At 36.8% G+C, this 19,619-nt stretch overlaps 1 protein-coding gene and 1 long non-coding RNA gene across 14 annotated transcripts in view; one reads left to right on the top strand and one right to left on the bottom strand.

Annotated features, from left to right (window-relative positions):
* The window catches only part of LOC134735405 (uncharacterized), a 31,879-nt gene extending 14,550 nt beyond the window's left edge, over positions 1–17,329 (bottom strand). Inside the window, exon 1 of the long non-coding RNA XR_010118451.1 lies at positions 17,255–17,329. This is a non-coding gene — a long non-coding RNA (uncharacterized lncRNA). The remainder of the gene's footprint in view (positions 1–17,254) is intronic.
* ABI3BP (ABI family member 3 binding protein) overlaps positions 1–19,619 on the top strand; it is a 246,050-nt gene that overhangs the window by 51,044 nt on the left and 175,387 nt on the right. For all 13 annotated transcript variants that reach the window (XM_055259016.2, XM_055259014.2, XM_055259021.2 and 10 more), the window contains exon 2: positions 17,241–17,420. In XM_055259016.2, coding sequence (XP_055114991.1) covers positions 17,241–17,420 — 180 coding nt within the window. The remainder of the gene's footprint in view (positions 1–17,240; positions 17,421–19,619) is intronic.

Below are 19,619 nucleotides of genomic sequence, written 5' to 3'. Positions count from 1 at the left end.
ACCTACAAATTGGGAGAAAATTTTTGCAACCTACTCATCTGACAAAGGGCTAATATCCAGAATCTACAATGAACTCAAACAAATTTACAAGAAAAAAACAACCCCATCAAAAAGTGGGCAAAGGACATGAACAGACATTTCTCAAAAGAAGACATTTATGCAGCCAAAAAACACATGAAAAAATGCTCATCATCACTGGCCATCAGAGAAATGCAAATCAAAACCACAATGAGATACCATCTCATACCAGTTAGAATGGCAATCATTAAAAAGTCAGGAAACAACAGGTGCTGGAGAGGATGTGGAGAAATAGGAACAATTTTACACTGTTGGTGGGACTGTAAACTAGTTCAACCATTATGGAAGTCAGTGTGGCAATTCCTCAGGGATCTAGAACTAGAAATACCATTTGACCCAGCCATCCCATTACTGGGTATACACCCAAAGGACTATAAATCATGCTGCTATAAAGACACATGCACACGTATGTTTATTGTGGCACTATTCACAATAGCAAAGACTTGGAACCAACCCAAATGTCCAACAATGATAGACTGGATTAAGAAAATGTGGCACATATACACCATAGAATACTGTGCAGCCATAAAAAATGATGAGTTCATGTCCTTTGTAGGGACATGGATGAAACTGGAAATCATCATTCTCAGTAACCTATCGCAAGGACAAAAAACCAAACACCACATGTTCTCACTCATAGGTGGGAATTGAACAATGAGAACACATGGACAGAGGAAGGGGAACATCACACTCTGGGGACTGTTGTGGGGTGGGGGGAGGGGGGAGGGACAGCATTAGGAGATATACCTAATGCTAAATGACAAGTTAGTGGGTGCAGAAAACCAACATGGCACATGGATACATATGTAACAAACCTGCACATTGTGCACACGTACCCTAAAACTTAAAGTATAATAATAATAATTAAAAAAAAAATAATGACTAAGAATCTGCTATTTTTCCAAAGTGGTAACAGAAAAAGTATTACAAAATAAACTTTGACACCTTGTATTTTTCTCCTTTCTTCCCTACCTGCTTTTGGTATATCTATCCTCATGGGATAAAAACTATTTTTGTGACTAATTAAACAAAACTAAAGGGACGTTTTCTATATATATTCTTTCTTCCACCCCTTTTATATCAGGTTCAGAATCCCTCAACTGTAGCATTATTTTACTAATTCTGCTAATCATGCTACGCTGAAATAACTGACTTATTCATCTACCCTATTTACTAGAATGTCCAGTCTTTGCCATCAGACATATCATATTTGAATTTGTGTCACTAATGCCTACCACTAACAAAAGGAATAAAATAAAAAGCAGATAAGTAAAAATATATTTGCCCCAAGGTAAATATACGTTTTATTTAGTTTTTTTGATCAGTTGAAGTTAACCATGTCACTGTCCCACTTCCCTTACAGCAAATACCTGTATATGATCATTGATTGTGTGAGGTTGCCTCTCCCACCTTCCCCTTCCAAAAAAACCCCAGCGCACTTCAAAGTTTAAAGAGTAATTTTACCATAATCAGATTGAGGGAATGTGTGCAATTGACACCTGTGTATGTCTCAGAATGAAGTGTCTTCTTAAGAATGAGAGACTGTTGACTTAGAAAGTAGTCTTTGAAAAGCAATTTTCCTACTTGGCTGTTGGTTGGGTTACAAAGTCGGTAATGTAGTTATTGCTTCTTTGGTAAAACTATTAGCCTTTCCAAATGGTCCTGAAATGTCCACATTGGCAGTTTCAGTCTGTCTCATTCAGTCATCCAAATTCACCAGACGGTGAAGTATTGGCCTGAGGAATCAGAGCACTGGGAATTCTGACCAAGGTGGAAACTGTGGTGGTTTTAGCTGGATTGGAACTTGTTTGTGCAAACAGCTGGGCAAACAGATATAAAGTGCCCCATTAGGAAGTGAAGATTTTCCCCCTTGGACTTTTTGTAAAGTGACATTTGTTTCTAAATTCGAAAGTAACCATCTTTTGGGTATTTGGTGACCAAAATGTCCTAATAAAAAGCCCACTAATTGACTCCTAGGAATTATGGATCTATGGGTATTGCTTGGGTGTGGCTTTATGAAGGGAGTGCTCCAGGTGAACTGAGACTTTTAATTTCCTGGACTCTGAGAACACATGTTACATGTGGGAGCATGTCTTCCAGCTGGCAGACTTACAACAAGGCATCTTGGAGAGGGAACGTGCTGTTCTGCTTGCCCTGGAGCAGAGATCATGGAATGCTGTCATTTGAGCTTCTTGCTAACATATTTTCATGTATAAGTAAAGTCAAGTTTTGATTTTTTAAAAAAGCCCCCATTCTTTGGCACTGAGGCAGCTATCTGTGTGGCTTATGGGACTTTTACCATAGCTTTTATTCTGCACATTTTTTAAAATGTACTTATTCTTTGGATTTATACAAATCTTGCTTTATTTAATAATTTTAATCAGAATTTTTTCCTGTGTTTTCTGATTTGTGTTTATAGAACACAAATAGGGATGCTATCTATCCACCTCTAAATCTGTGTGCTATTAATTTACAAAAGTCCAGAATTGCTTTTCCTCTATATTCTTATTTAAATTCCTGACTCATTATATCAGATATATATATATATATATATATGTATAGTGAAGTAATTTCCTTTGTAAATGAGGGATTACCATGTCCAAAGTGTTTGTAGCTGAGTTCCTATCTAGCTTGCACCAGGCATCCTACTACTAGTATCCCTAATTACCAGTAACAGCAGAATTAAGAGGCAGGGAAGATAAACATGAAAGGCATGCAGTAAGAAGGGCAGGATGGGTGGGGTGGCTTGAGGCCTATGAGGAAATGTCAGAATGGTAGGTTGGTTACCCTTATCAAATCTTTCATTTGTGTCAGTAGCAACTATTTTTGCATGGCGTTGTGAATGTGGCTAATGTATATAGTCACAAATAAAAGATGGTTTGAATGGTGCCATAATAAGGATGATTGTTGCGGGAAGTCAGGGACCCCAAATGGAGGGACTGGCTGAAGCCATGGCAGAAGAATGTGGATTGTGAAGATTTCATGGACATTTATTAGTTCCCCAAATTAATGCTTTCATAATTTCTTATGCCTGTCTTTACTGCAATCTCTAAACATAAATTGTGAAGATTTCATGGACAATCATCACTTCCCCAGCCAATACCCTTGTGATTTCCTATGCCTGTCCTTTTATCTCTTAATCCTGTCAGCTGAGGAAGATGTATGTCACCTCAGGACCATGTAATAATTGCGTTAACTGCACAAATTGTAGAGCATGTGCGTTTGAACAAATATGAAATCTGGGCACCTTGAAAAAAGAACAGGTTAACAGCAATTGTTCAGGGAATAAGAGAGATAACCTTAAACTGTGACTGCCAGTGAGCTGGGCGGAACAGAGCCATATTTCTCTTCTTTCAAAAGCAAATGGGAGAAATATCACTGAATTCTTTTTCTCAGCAAGGAACATCCCTGGGAAAGAGAATACGTGCCTGGGGGTATAGGCCTATAGACGGCCCCCCAGGTGTGGTCTTCTCCTGTGGTCTGTAGACTGTAGGGGTGAAATAGACCCCAGTCTCCCATAGTGCTCCCAGGCTTATTAGGAAAAGGAAATTTCCACCTAATAAATTTTGGTCAGACCAGTTGCTCTCAAAACCCTGTCTCCTGATAAGATGTTATCAATGGCAATGGTGCCCGAAACTTCATTAGCAATTTTAATTTCTCCCTGGTCCTGTGGTCCTGTGATCTAGCCCTGCCTCCATTTGCCTTGTGATATTCGATTAGCAATTTTAATTTCTCCCCGGTCCTGTGGTCCTGTGATCTAGCCCTGCCTCCATTTGCCTTGTGATATTCGATTACCTTGTAAAGTACTTGAGGTCTGTGACCCACACCTATTCTCACACTCCCTCCCCTTTTGAAAATCCCTAACAAAAACTTGCTAGTTTTTGCAGCTTGTGGGGCATCACGGAACCTACCAACATGTGATGTCTCCCCCGGACGCCCAGCTTTAAAATTTCTCTCTTTTGTACTCTGTCCCTTTATTTCTTAAGCCGGCCGATGCTTAAGGAAAACAGGAAAGAACCTACGTGATTGTCGGGGCAGGTTCCCCGATAGATGATAAAATAGATAAAGATAAATAAAGATAAAATAGATAAAGACAATAAAAAGATGGTTTGAATGAGTTTTGCACTGCATAACCTGAACAACCGTCAGCGACATCTCTCTTTCTGGAAGACATGTTTTAGAGCAGCTACATGTTCACTGCCCATTAATTCTCTGTAAGCACTCAGAAATTCCCTACTGGAACCTAGTAAAACTCCATTCCCAAAGAGTTTGGGAAGACAGTGATGGAGAATCTGGGATTTTGAGAAAAGATTGCAGCCTAGAGATCCAGAGAGCCAGGATAAAATGAGATACACGGAATTGGTAGTTGGAATATAAGGACTTTAAATTTAGAAAGGATTTGCCTAACAATTATTCTGTGTTTCTAATTACAATTCTGCACACACACATGCACCGCCCAACAATGTCTACCACCACCAAAGCAATTTAATTCCTTCCACCTACTTTGTTCTTTCATGCCATCATACCACTGCAGGAGGGGCCGTGACTTTGTTCATCTCTACAACCACCTTACACAGACTCTTGTTCTGATGGAAGCTCATGTAAGCATCTTGCTGTTTCAGCACTGGTGAAAACACTTTTAATACTGTCTAATATTACTTAATCGATAACATTTAATTTTCATTCTCCTTATTTAGCTGAAGCTGCCACGGTTTTTTGTTATGAAAATTTCCACTAGCATCACTGACTTTCAGCTTGTCTTTGATAAGAAAAAAGTCATTTTACAGACTAACACACAAGACTACACATTTCTATATAAGGATCAGGAACAACTGAAGATACTTGTATAATTGCCTCTGGCCACTCTCTTCACAGTGACTCTTCACTGTCACAGGGAAATTACTGAAACTCTATGGTTTTTTCCTTTTAATACCTTTCCTTGGATTCCTGGTGGCAGGACAGGGAGAGTCATTTCAACAGAAAGCCTATGCTATGTGATCGCTTTTCGACTCCCTAAGAATTAAAGAAAATGTTAAATTATTGCCAACCCCTATGTTTGCTTGTTTGTTTTTTTTTTAACTTTTAGGTTCAGGGGTACATGTGCAGGTTTGTTATATAGGGAAACTCATGTCACAGGAGTTTGTTGTATAGATTAATTTGTCACCCAGCTACTAAGCCTAGTACACAATAGTTATTTTTTCTGATCCTCTCCCTCCTCCCACCCTCCTCCTTCAAGTAGGCACCAGTGTGTGTTGTTCCCCTCTTCATGTCCATATGTTCTCATTGTTTAGCCCGCATTTATAAGTGAGAATTTGCAGTATTTGGTTTTCTGTTCTTGTGTTAGTTTACCAAGGATAATGGCCTCCAGCTCCATCTATGTTCCCACAAAGGACTTTCTCTTGTTCTTTTTTAAGATTATAGTTTGTATATCTTGGCATTAAAGTTTAATTTAATACAATCTATGTCGCATACTATGATTTTTGGAAGCTTCTGACAGTGAGTGCCCTGCTTAATACATAAATAATACTTGAGATGTGACATCTTGACAGCTCCTTAATAAGCTGATGTGACCATAAAGGCATTGGAATGTTTCCTACTTGTAACCCACTGTCAAAGAAGAGCATAGACTACGTTTGAAACTTAGCATTGTCAGTTCTTAGAGCATAATAATTCCTGAAAAGGACTTGCTAACTTTATATATGTTGAGTGGCAAATAATAATATTAGACACTGTTAAAACTAATTCTGCCAGTGCTGTAAGAAGCTTGAATGACCTTCCATCAGGAGAGTCTGTATAGGGTGGTTACGGAGATGAGGAAAGTCATAGCCCGTTCTACAGTAGCGTAATGGCATGCCAGACAAAAGACTCAACTATGTTGTGTATGTAGGTAATTTGTTCTGTTTTATTGCTGAGCTATATCTCATTGTAGGGATGAGCTGTAAATATTTATCTGTTCAACTGTTGATGGACATTTGGGTTTGTTTCTCGTTTGGCACTGCTTTAAATATTTGCACACAAGTTTTTGCACAGACTTGTGTCTTCATTTCTCCCGAGTAAATACCTACGAATCAAATTAATAGGTTATTAGCTAACTGGCAAGCATTTTCCCAAGTGGTTAGACCATTTAAAATTTACACTCAAAATGTATGAGAGTTCCAGATGTACTACATTTTTCCTGACACTTGGGATTAGCAGTCTTTAATTTCAGCCATTCTTATGTGTAATATTTCACTGTGGTTTTAATTTGCATTTCCCTAATGACTCATGATATTAACCAAAAGTTGGTAAATTATGACCTGCAGGCCAAATCCAGCCCACTGCCTGTTTTTATAAATATCGCTCTATTGGCAAACAATTTCAAAAGCTAGTGGAAGACAAGGAATAGTAAAATCAGAGCAGAAATGAAGGAGACAGACACAAAAAACCCTTCAAAAAATCAGTGAATCCAGGAGCTGGTTCTTTGAAAAGATCAACAAAATAGATAGACCACTAGCCAGACTAATAAAGATGAAAAGAGAGAAGAATCAAATAGATGCAATAAAAAATGGTAAAGGGGATATTATCACCAATCCCACGGAAATAAAAACTACCATCAGAGAATACTAGAAACACCTCTATGCAAATAAACTAGTAAATCTAGAAGAAATGGGTAAATTCCTGGACACATAACCCTCCCAAGACTAAACCAGGAAGAAGCTGAATCCCTGAACAGACCAATAACAAGTTCTGAAATTGAGGCAATAATTAATAGCCTAACAACCAAAAAAAAAGTCCAGGACCAGACAGATTCACAGCCGAATTCTACCAGAGGTACAAAGAGGAGCTGGTACCATTACTTCTGAAACTCTTCAAAACAATAAAAAAACAGGGATTTCTCCCTAACTCATTTTATGAGGCCAGCATCATCCTGATACCAAAACCTGGCAGAGACACAATAAAAAAAGAAAATTTCAGGCCAATATCCTTAATGAACATTGATGCAAAAATCCTCAATAAAATACTGGCAAACCGAATCCAGCAGCACATCAGAAAGCTTATCCACCACGATCAAGTCAGCTTCATCCCTGGGATGCAAGGCTGGTTCAACATACACAAATCAATAAACATAATCCATCAAATAAACTGAACCAATGACAAAAACCACATGATTATCTCAACAGATGCAGAAAAGGCCTTCAACAAAATTCAAAGCCATTCATGCTAAAAACTCTCAATAAACTAGGCATTGATGGAACGTATCTCAAAATAATAACATTTATGACAAACCCATAGCCAATATCATACTGAATGGGCAAAAACTGGAAGCATTCCCTTTGAAAACTGGCACAAGACAAGGTTGCCCTCTCTCCCATTCCTATTCAACATAGTGTTGGAAGTTCTGGCCAGGGCAATCAGGCAAGAGAAAGAAATAATGGGCATTCAACTAGGAAAAGAGGAAGTCAAATTGTCTCTGTTTGCAGATGACATGATTGTATATTTAGAAAACTCCATCGTCTCAGCCCAAAATCTCCGTAAGCTGATAAGCAACTACAGCAGTCTCAGGATACAAAATCAATGTGCAAAAATCACAAGCATTCCTATACACCAAGAACAGACAAACAGACAGCCAAATCATGAGTGAACTCCCATTCACAATCGCTACAAAGAGAATAAAATACCTAGGAATCCAACTTACAAGAGATGCAAAGGACCTCTTGAAGGAGAACTACAAACCACTGCTCAAGGAAGTAAGAGAGGACACAAACAAATGGAAAAACATTCCATGCTCATGGATAGGAAGAATCAATATGGTGAAAATGGCCATACTGCCCAAAGTAATTTATAGATTTAATGCTATCCTGATGAAATTACCATTGACTTTCTTCACAGAATTGGAAAAAACTACTTTCAGTTTCATATGGAACAAAAAAAGAGCCTGCATAGCAAAGACAATCTTAAGCAGAAAGAACAAAGCTGGAGGCATCACACTACCTGACTTCAAACTATACTAAAATGCTACAGTAACAAAAACATCATGGTACTTGTACCAAAACAGATATATAGACCAGTGGAACAGAACAGAGGCCTCAGAAATAACACCACATATCTACAACCATCTGATCTTTGACAAACCTGACAAAAACAAGAAATAGGGAAAGGATTCCCTATTTAATAAATGGTATTGGGAAAACTGGCTAGCCATAAGCCAAAAAGCAGAAACTGGATCCGTTCCTTATACCTTATACAAAAATTAACTCAAGATGGATTAAAGACTTAAACGTAAGATCTAAAACCATAAAAACCCTAGAAGAAAACCTAGGCAATACCATTCAGGACATTGGCATGGGCAAAGACTTCATGACTAAAACACCAAAAGCAATGGCAACAAAAGCCAAAATAGACAAATTGGATCTGATTAAACTAAAGAGCTTCTGCACGGCAAAAAAAACTATCATCAGAGTGAACAGGCAACCTACAGAATGGGAGAAAATTTTTGCAATCTACACATCTGACAAAGGGTTAATATCCAGAATCTACAAAGAACTTAAACAAATTTACAAGAAAACAACCCCATCAAAAAGTGGGTGAAGGATATGAACAGACAGTTCTCAAAAGAAGACATTTATGCAGCCAACAAACATACGAAAAAAAGCTCATCATCACTGGTTATTAGAGAAATGGAAATCAAAACCACAATGAGATACCATCTCATGCCAGTTAGAATGGTGATCATTAAAAAGTCAAGAAAAAACAGATGCTGGAGAGGATGTGGAGAAATAGGAACACTTTTACACTGTTCAACCATTGTGGAAGACAGTGTGGCGATTCCTCAAGGATCTAGAACTAGAAATACCATTTGACCCAGCAATCCCATTACTGGGTATATACCCAAAGGATTATAAGTCATTCTACTATAAAGACACATACACACAAATGTTTATTGCGGCACTGTTCACAATAGTGAAGACTTGGAACCAACCCAAATGCCCATCAATGATAGACTGGTTAAAGAAAATGTGGCACATATATACCATGGAATACTATGCAGCCATAAAAAAGGATGAGTTCATGTCCTTTGTAGGGACATGGATGATGCTGGAAACCATCATTCTCAACAAACTAATGCAAGAACAGAAAACCAGACACTGCATCTTCTCACTCATAAGTGGGAGTTGAACAATGAGAACACATGCACACAAGGAGGGGAACATCACACACCAGGGCCTGTTGAGGGGTGGGGGGTTAGGGGAGGGGTAGCATTAAGAGAAATACCTAATGTAGATGATGGGTTGATAGGTGCAGCAAACCACCATGGCACATGTATACTTATGTAACAAACATGCATGTTCTGTACATGTACCCCAGAACTTAAAGTATAATTTTAAAAATTATTATTGGATTAAAACAAAAAAAATCACTCTATTGGAACTTAGCCATGTCCATTTGTTTATATGATGTCTATTGCTGCTTATGTGCTATGATGGCAGAGTCGAATGGTTGTGGTACAGAACATCTGTCCTGACAAACCTAAAATATTTACTATCTGACCCCTTACAGACAATATCTCCCAAACCCAGATGTTGCTCATTTTTTCATGAGCTTCTTGGCTATCCTATGTCTCCTTTAATGAGGAATCTATTTAAATTTTGGGGTTTTTTTTCATGTTTTCTCTTTCTTCTTATTGAATAGAAAGAATTATTTTCTGTACATAAATACAAGTCCTTCAATAGATATATATATTGCAAATATTTTTTCTCAATGGGTGGCTTGCCTTTTTTCTTGTTCTTTTAAAATTCAAAACTTGAAAAATTTGACCTAGTCCAATTTATCAGTTTTTAAAATCTGTGCTTCATATGCCATATTTCAACTGACAGGAATTGACTTTATTATTTTGATATCTTAGAAAATTTTATTTTTTATAATGAAATAAGTAGCTGAGTAAGTATAGAGTTTGGCACTGTAAGTGAAAATTGTGCAATGAAAGAAGAACACACTATGGATAAGAATAGGGTTATGCATTTAATCCTGAAATGATGTTATTATTTTATTGACATCAGTATTATAGCTATTCTTTTACTTAGTATCTTATGGCAATTAATGCGGTACCTGATCTGTTTTAAGTCTATATGTGCTATTTAGAATAATCTTAATTTCTTTGTTAGTGTCTGCCACATTGAAAACATAAAATAATAATTGTTGCTACACTAATAAGTATTATCAACCTTTAGAAGAGTGCTTTAATATTTTGCAGCTTTTCTCTTGAAGTAATTTTATTATGTTGACCAACTTGATATCAACAATTTAAACCACATTCTGAAATATCCTGGAGAATGTAAGATAACCTTATGAAAGATTAGATATGAAAGAATTCCGCCTACTAAATGGATTATAATGATGATTCCTTTCTCTCCTGTAAGCGACTGGATGTCCATGATAGTTTAGCTTGTCTCACTGAGTACCATGTATTAGGGCTATGTGTCTTTTTGGTAAAATGGTTTTTATTCCTTTGGGTATATACCCAGTAATGGGATTGCTGGGTTGAATGACAGTTCTGTTTTAAGTTCTTTGAAAAATCTCCAAACTGCCTTCCACAATGGCTGAACTAATTTACATTCCCACTAGCAGTGTGTAAACATTCCCTTTTCTCCACAACCTCGCCAGCATCTGTTATCTTCTGACTTTTTAATAATAGCCATTCTGATGGTGTGAGATGATGTCTCATTGTGGTTTTGATGTGCATTTCTGTAATGATTAGTGATGTTGGGAACTTTTTCATGTGCTTGTTGGCCACATGTATATCTTCTTTTGAGAAGTGTCTGTTCCTATTATTTGCCTATTTTTTAAAATGGGGTTATTTGGTTTTCTGCTTGTTGATTTGTTCAAGTTTCTTATAGATTCTGGATATTAGACCTTTGTCAGATGAGTAGTTTGTAAATATTTTCTCCCTTTCTATAGGCTGTCTGTTTGCTCTGTTGATAGTTTTGTTTGCTGTGCAGAAGCTCTTTAGCTTAATTAAGTCCCACTTCTCCATTTTTGTTTTTGTTTGGGAGACTTTGTCATGAAATCTTTGCCAAGGCCTATGTCTAGAATGATATGCCCTAGATTTTCGTCTGAGGTTTTTACAGTTTTAGGTTTTACATTTGTCTTTAATCCATCTTGAGTTGATTTTTATATATGGTGAAAGGAAGGGATCCAGTTTCAATCTTCTGCATATGGCTAACCATTATCCCACTCCATTTACTGAATAGGGAGTCCTTTCCCTATTGCTTGTTTTTTTTCGGCTTTGTTGAAAATCAGATTGTTGTAGGTGTGTGTCCTTATTTCTGGGCTTTCTAACCTGTTGCATTGGCCTATGTGTCTGTTTTTGTACTAGTACCATGCCGTTTTGGTTACTGTGGTCCTGTAGTATAGTTTGAAGGCAGGTAGTTTGATGCCTCTAGCTTTGTTCTTTTTGTTTAGAATTGCTTTGGCTACTTGGACTGTTTTGTGGTTCCATATGAATTTTAGAACAGTTTTTTCTAGTTCTGTGAAAAAAATGTCATTCGTAGTTGATAGAATGAACATTGAATCTGTACATTGCTGTGGGCAATATGGCCATTTTACCAATATTGATTCTTCCTATTCATGAGCATGAGATGTTTTCCATGTTTTGTATCATCTTTGATTTCTTTCAGCAGTGTTTCGTAATTCTTGTTGTAGAGATCTTTTACCTCCATGGTTAGCTGTATTCCTAGGTAGTTTTTTTTTTTTTTGTGGCTGTTGTGAATGGTATTGTATTCTTGATTTGGCCCTTCGTTTGGAAATTATTGATGTATAGAAATGCTACTAATTTTTGTCCATTGATTTTGTATCCTGAAACTTGCTGAAGTTATCATTTCTAGTAGCCTTTGGGCAGAGACTACAGGATTTTCTAGGTACAGAATTATATTATCTGCAGAGAAACAGTTTGACTTCCTCTCTTCCTATTTGTATGTCTTTTATTTCTTTCTCTTGCTTTCTCTTTCCTGATTGCTCTAGCTAAGACTTTCAGTACTATGTTGAATAGGAATGGTGAGAGCGGGCATCCCTGTCTTATGCCAGTTCTCAGAGAAAATGCTTCCAGCTTTTGAATGTTCAGCATGATGTTGGCTGTGGGTTTGTCATAGATGGCTCTTATTATTTTGAGCTATGGTCCTTCAATGCCTAGTTTGTGGAGGATTTTAACATGGAAGGATGTTGAATTTTATCAAAAGCCTTTTGTGCATTTATTGAGATGATCGTGCAGTTTTTGTTTTTAGTTCTGTTTATGTGATGAATCACATTTATTAATTTGCATATGTTAAGCCAACCTTACATCTCAGAAATAAAGCCTACTTGATCATGGCAAATTAGCTTTTTCATGTGCAACTGGATTGATTTGCTAGTATTTTGTTGAGGATTTTTGCATCTATGTTCATCAGGGATATTGGCCTGAAGTTTTCTTTTTTCATTGTGTTTCTGCCAGGTTTTGGTATTAGAATGATACTGGCCTCATAGAATGAGTTATGGAGGAGTCCCTCCTCCTCAATTTTTTGGGGAATAATTTCAGTAGGATTGGTACCAGCTCATCTTTATAGGTAGAATTTGGCTGTGAATCTCTCTGGCTCAGGGCCTTTTCAGGTTGGTAGGCTTTTTGTTACTGATTCAATTTTATAACTCATTAATCTATTCAGAATTTCAATTTCTTCCTGGTTCAATCTTGGGAGGTTGTATGGTTCCAGTAATTTATCCATTTCTTCTAGGTTTTCTAGTTTGTGTGCATAGAGGTATTTGTAATAGTCTCCGAGTATTTTTTGTATTTCTGTGGGATCAGTGGTAATGTCACCTTTGTCATTTCTGAGAAAGACTTTTTTTTAAAGAATTTCATAACACTCTTTGAAATATTAACAGATGCACTAAGGTGTTGCAAACAGAGGATTAGAAACCACCATCGTAGATCCAAGATTCTACTTTGCAAATATGCAATTTTTTGTCTAAGGCCTACTAGTGTTACTTTCCCAAAATGTTTACATTCTGTTTTTATTTTTTCTCACTCCTGTTGCCATATGCTTTGTTCCTCATATAAGGTGCAACAAAACGTTCTTCCAGTAGTCTTATTTTTCTGTACTCCTGGGCTCTTCTGGTGACATATATATCATTTTTACTTATAGATGTTGTACTAGTTAAGCTTGTATCATGTGGTATTATTTTCTATGATCCCTACCTTAAGGCACTCACCAGAGGACTTTATACTAACTGTTGAAAGATGTCATTTTATGACTAGTATTCCAAACTATTAAACCAGAATTACACTGAAAATAAATGTATTATCAAAGATTAAACATTAGTGTAGAATGTACATAGGCATACCTCAAATTATCAGAGAAATTGTCCAAGAGTGTAAAATGTCATTTAATACTCATCTGAACATTCATTCAAAGGAACACTTGAACTTATTTATATTGAAGGAAAAAAAAAACTTGCTTAACCTTTTTGCTGACATTGAAAGAGTCAATTTGGTAATAACTGAGTAAGTCAAGGCACGTAGGGAAGGCAAACCAAAGATAGAGGGAATCCATCCTGGGTGGACAACCTGAGCAAAGGTGTAGGGCCAAAGCCTCATATGCATTGCAGAATGTGAGAGGATTGTAAGGGTGAAAAACAAATGAGAAATGTTGAAAAGTAATAAGAGAAGAAGTAATGTGTGGTAAGATAATGAAGACATTTGAGTTACCATCTCTAAAACAAGAACTCAGGTAATGATCTTAAAATTAAGTTTGTGATGCTATATTGAGATGAGATTTGTCTGTGTATATTTTTCTTTTTCAGAACATTTTAAGTTTAGCTCGAGAGAGTAGTATGAACTGGAATTTTAGAAAAAGTAAAACAGCTAAATGCCAATTCATTTGAATAGTTATATGATTTTGATGTATTTGTGGATATACATTTTTAGCAAAAGGGAGAGAGACTGGAGTCATGAAAAGTCCTGTGCACAGGAGGTGGATTACTTCCACTTTGTTTGGAAAAATGCAACAGCCTTCCTTATTCTCATCTGATGTAGCCATCTTTTCCACTTCCCCATGGGAGAAATAATGTGATTCATCAGGCCAGAGTCCATGAGCAAAGGTCTAACGTGATGATGATGCTGTGACTGTTGGCTCTTTGTCAAATATGAATGCAGCCTATGTGTACTAAGATTTGTTAAATGCTCTCTCCCAACTAAGTGTTGGAAATAAGCTGGTTGAGTTTGGATTCGTTGGCAGACTTGAGAGCCTTCTAAGGTAGCAGAATATGTGTTCGATTTTACATTGGTTCCATTCTATTGAGCAGGGTGAAGTAACTAATCTACGCATATTATTAAAAAGGGAAAAAATTGACTTTGACAAAATCTGTGTTTTATCTGAAGTATAAATCATCTTCTCAAAACCTGGCAAAGTTCGCACAAAACACTAGCAATTGTCACCCCAACTTGAGCATTATGATCTGTGGTGTGGCCACTCCTTACCCTTTTGGACAGTCACAAAATTCTCAATGAAAAGAGAGCAGTTCTCTCTCTCCTAGAGAGAACCCAAGATCTAGTTTTGACCCACTTTTAACGTGCTGGGTGCCTCAATTTCCTCATTTGGAGGAATTATACTAGCTGATTTGTAAGATCCCTTTTCAGATTTTGGATAGGCCACTCGTATCCCTGGGTTTTTATTTTGCCACAGTATAACAATAGCAGTCTGAGATTCAAGAAGTTTATAAAAATGTCATCAAGTTCTTGGAAAGTAAAAACTACTATGTGCATACATGGAACCTATAGCCTTAGCTGCTGAGGTATGAATAATCCCCACAACCTGGTATCCAAGAAAGGGTTATTTTTCTTTTTCCAAAGGCCTAATTAAATCATTTTCTGTGGTTATATTGAGGTTGTGCAGGCTGATTTTGGGTGGCGTAGAATAAATTCATTGTGATGATGTTGGGGAGCACATGCTGCACAAAAGTGGTGATTGGTGTTTGTACAATCCAAGTCTTTGATTAATGAGAAATAGAATGTGAATTATTAAGTTGGTAAATGCAGTGTTTTCAATAGTCAAAATATTTTTTAAATATTAAATCTTTGGGGAATAAAGAAAAAGCATAATTCAGGTTCACAATCCTTTATCTAAAATCCCTGAGGCCAGACATGTTTTGGAATTCAGAAATTTGGAGAGGAGGGTTAGAAAAGAACTAGGATGCCAAGATTACATATTACATAACTTCCTCAGTGGGGTCTTGATCAACACATTTAACTGAACACATTTCTTCAGTGAAACACATGAATAGTCACCCCAGTGGATTAAATAAATATTGAATGACCTCAGGATGGTTCTGACTGGGATGTGTTGCCAGATGAATTTGAGATAAACTTACAAAAAAAAAAAGACACGAAAAAACTACAAAGTTTTTTGATTTCTGAATCATGGCTAAAGAACTGTGGACCTGTATTAGTAAGCACTTGTTGAGCAATTACTATATGCCAGGTTTAAGATTGTGCCATTTACATTAACTGACTGACATGATTTGGCTCTATGTCCCCATTCAAATCTCATGTTGAATTGTAATCCCCAATGTTAGAGGTAAGGCCTGGTGGGAGGTGATTGGATCACAAGGGTGGTTTCTAATGGTTTAGCACCCTCCCCCTAGTGATAGAGTTTGCACGAGAACTGGTTGTTTAAAAGTGTGTGGCACCTTCCTCTTCTCTCTCTTCCTCAGGCTCTGGCCATGTAAGATTTGCCTGCTTTCCTTTCTTCTGCGATGAAAGTTCCCTGCGGCCTCTCCAGCCATGCTTCCTGTACAGCCTTAGGAACCATGAGCCAATTAAACCTATTTTCTTTATAAATCATGCAGTTTCAGGTATTTCTTTATAGCAGTGCAACAACAGACTAATACACTAACCTTTGTAAATAACTCAGCAAGAAGGTAAATGTTATATATCACTTAGAAACCAGGAAGATAAGGCTCGAGTATCTTCAGGGGGATGCCAGAGTCACAGAAGTGGGGTTTGAACCTGGTTCCTTCTGGCTCCAAAGGCAAAAGACAATGTGTTTCCTCACCACTTGGTCAAGACCTTTAGTTAGTGTGATTATTTGCCTCTGTTGCCTTAGTAGTTTAAAAATAAATGTCTTGAGAATTTGATTAAGGTCTCTCTTCTCATTCTTGGCATCCCTCTGGGAAAGTTCATCCAATTATCACTTATAAGCTAATGACTTATAAATTATGACTTATAAGCTAAATGGGGGTCTCTACCCCCATCCTGAGTATCACACTTAGAAATCCCACTCACTACTGGGCATTTCCATGTACTCCCAGATGTACTCCCAGTGGAACTAATCATTTTTCTCCTCAACCGTTCTCTGCCTTCCAGCATTCCCTATTCTACCATCTCAGTTACCCCTAAGACAAAAACCTTTTTTCTTCCCTCCCTTTCCAACTCTGTCAATGACTAAGACCTGTGGATGTGGCACTGGAAAGCCTCATAGAGGAGGCTGGGCGTTTTTGAGCTGTAGTAATTCAATTTTACCAATAAGAAAATTCAGGTCCTTTCACCATACCCAGACAGTGTGTATAAAGCAAAGGTTCTGACCAACTTTGAATAGCCAAAATAAACCAAATTCCATCTACCTGCCCAATAATAAACTACTAAGTATTGAACAGTAAGATATACTTTTTATTCTAGGCTACTCTGTGTTATTAAGCTTCATTTTGGGCATTTCGGTGTGTATGCTGTGATACTGAGTAGCAAAGTAGACAACGTGTTTTTCTTTTTTTTTTATTATTATACTTTAGGTTTTAGGGTACATGTGCACAATGTGCAGGTTTGTTACATATGTATCCATGTGCCATGTTGATTTCCTGCACCCATTAACTCGTCATTTAGCATTAGGTATATCTACTAACGCTGTCCCTCCCCCCTCCCCCAACCCCACAACAGTCCCCGGAGTGTGATGTTCCCCTTCCTGTGTCCATGAGTTCTCATTGTTCAATTCCCACCTATGAGTGAGAACATGCGGTGTTTGGTTTTTTGTCCTTGCGATAGTTTACTGAGAATGATGTTTTCCAATCAAGAACAATGCCTCTAGCCACCAACACTTGCTGGGAATTTGGGTAGGATGCTAAAAAGGGGAAGTAACAGCCATCAATGTTTTCATTTCCATTGTTAGGTAAAAGGCCAAACCTGAAAGTCCACATCAATACCACAAGTGACTCCATCCTCTTGAAGTTCCTGCGTCCAAGTCCAAATGTAAAGCTTGAAGGTCTTCTCCTGGGATACGGCAGCAATGTATCACCAAACCAGTACTTCCCTCTTCCCGCTGAAGGGAAATTCACAGAGGCTATAGTTGGTAAGGTGTTTGGGTATCGGGCTGGGAAGGAAAGGAGGTAAGAGGTGGTGGGTGTAACATAACCTACAAATCTTGATGTCAAGAACTATTTTTTCTACATCCTTAGCTTAATCAAATGGTAGAATTACAAGACATCTTCATAACTGTTGCAACTCATAGCACAATTCTTTACATTAAAAAAATTATTACATGCAGAAATAGTTATCTTCATTATCCCTGGCCATATAACTTAAAAATTCATAAGGAAAAAAACAGCTGAAATGTCTGGGATTAAGTCTCTGTAACATATTTTATGTGGACTAGTTTTCCTTACTGCTGTATCTTCCTATCTTTTGATAGTACAACTACAGCATTTTGAGTGTCTTTTCATGAAAAGCTACATTTTGAAAAAAGGAAATGTATTACATTTTTAAAAATTAAGAGTATTTCAGAGAAAAAGATTAAAGTTTTTCTATGTATTATAAAATTTTATATTTCTTTAAAAATGTTTTAAAGTATGTTAAAATGTAAATTGAGGATGTGGATCACTTTTAAGCCTTCTCCAGAAAAATTGTTTGCAAATAAAATCATTTAAGAATAACTTTTTTTAAGCCTGGCACAGTGGTTCACATCTGTAATCACAGCACCTTGGGAGGCTGAGGTAGGTAGATCACTCAAGCCGAGGAGTTCTAGACATGACAAAATCCTCTCTCTACAAAAAATACAAAAATTTACCAGGCATGGTAGTTTGTGCCTTGTAGTCCCAGCTACTTGTGAGGCTAAAGTGGGAGGATCTCTTGAGCCTGGGGAGGTTGAGGCTGCAGTGAGCCGTGATAGCACCACTGCACTCCAGCCTGCGCAACAGAGTGAGACTCTGTCAAATAAATAAATAAATAAATAATATAAATATATAAATATGTAAAGGATCCTCTATTGTTGTGAATACTTTTAAAGGCTTTCTGGATAGTCTAATACGAGGTTTATATTTTGTTCCACTGCTAGGATTATTGCTTATGAGCTTTCCTATGAGTTTCAGAAGTGTTATCCTATAAATTCAATTACTTTATATCAGCTCTGATAATATGCAGGGAATGTTGAAGATGAATCTATTTTGTCCTGTAGCCTCTTGTTTCTCACAGAGACGTTTCTGTTGGACTTCAACATCTGGCAACAGAGTAATATTGTTAATTAAGCGTCTAAACTAGATTTTACATAAGACAAACACTTTAAAGCAAACCTACTAGTTTGTTACCAAAAAACTGAGAGGTAAGCATTTCTGACAAATGTAATAACACTAACCTTGACCACAAAAACCATAAAGAAGTCTCACTGTATTCATTCTTTACTATAAAAAGTGACCTGAAGCTGTGTGTTTGCCCCCACACAAATAGAAACAGATGACATATTACCCCTTTTTTCATTGAGCATTAGGATTAATATTTTATTTAGATAGATTTTTTTGTTATATAAATTGAAATTTTGGTCAGTTGTAAGCTTTTTTTCCATATAACGTGAAAAGTGTTCAATCTTAAAGTAATAGAAGTCAAATTAGTACTGATAAAAAAAATGTTCAGAAAACTAAAGAAAATTTGTTGCACAACTATTTTAACCTTTCACTGTTTCAATGATGAAAGTTGATTAAATGGACTAGGGACACTTTTATTTATTTATATTATGTTCATTCTTTAAAGTTCTTTATTATGGGAAATTTCAGACAACCAAGGACAGAGTATTAAAATGAACCTTCATATCTCAGCATGCAGCTTGAATACCTATCACTGTTTTGCCAGACTTGCCCTGTGTATTCTTTCATACAACTGTATTCATTGCTTGGGTATTTAAAGCGTAACCAGGTATCACATTTCTTTATCTAAAAATGTTTCAGTATGCATCTCTAACAGATAAAAAATATTTTTAATAACACTGAGTTTATCACTTTATAATAATAATTCCATAATACCATTTTATACCTAGTCCATATTTAAACTTCTCTGGTGATCTTAAAAATGTCTTTTTAGGGTTAGTTTGTGTGAATCAGGATCCAAACAGGTCCATATGATATATTTCATTATGCCTCTTAAGTGTCTTTTATTCTGTAACAATCCTCACTACCTTCTCTTTTTAAATGTCATTGATTAGAGAAATTGGGTCATTTATCACAGAGAATTTCCATATTCTATATGATAGAATATGGAACTGGTTGCTTCAATTCTGTATTTT

The sequence above is a fragment of the Symphalangus syndactylus genome, chromosome 21 (genome assembly GCF_028878055.3).
Source record: "Symphalangus syndactylus isolate Jambi chromosome 21, NHGRI_mSymSyn1-v2.1_pri, whole genome shotgun sequence".
Taxonomy (NCBI): domain Eukaryota; kingdom Metazoa; phylum Chordata; class Mammalia; order Primates; family Hylobatidae; genus Symphalangus; species Symphalangus syndactylus.
The sequence above is the reverse complement of the archived record's forward strand: the minus strand, read 5'-3'. Positions and strand labels throughout refer to the sequence as shown.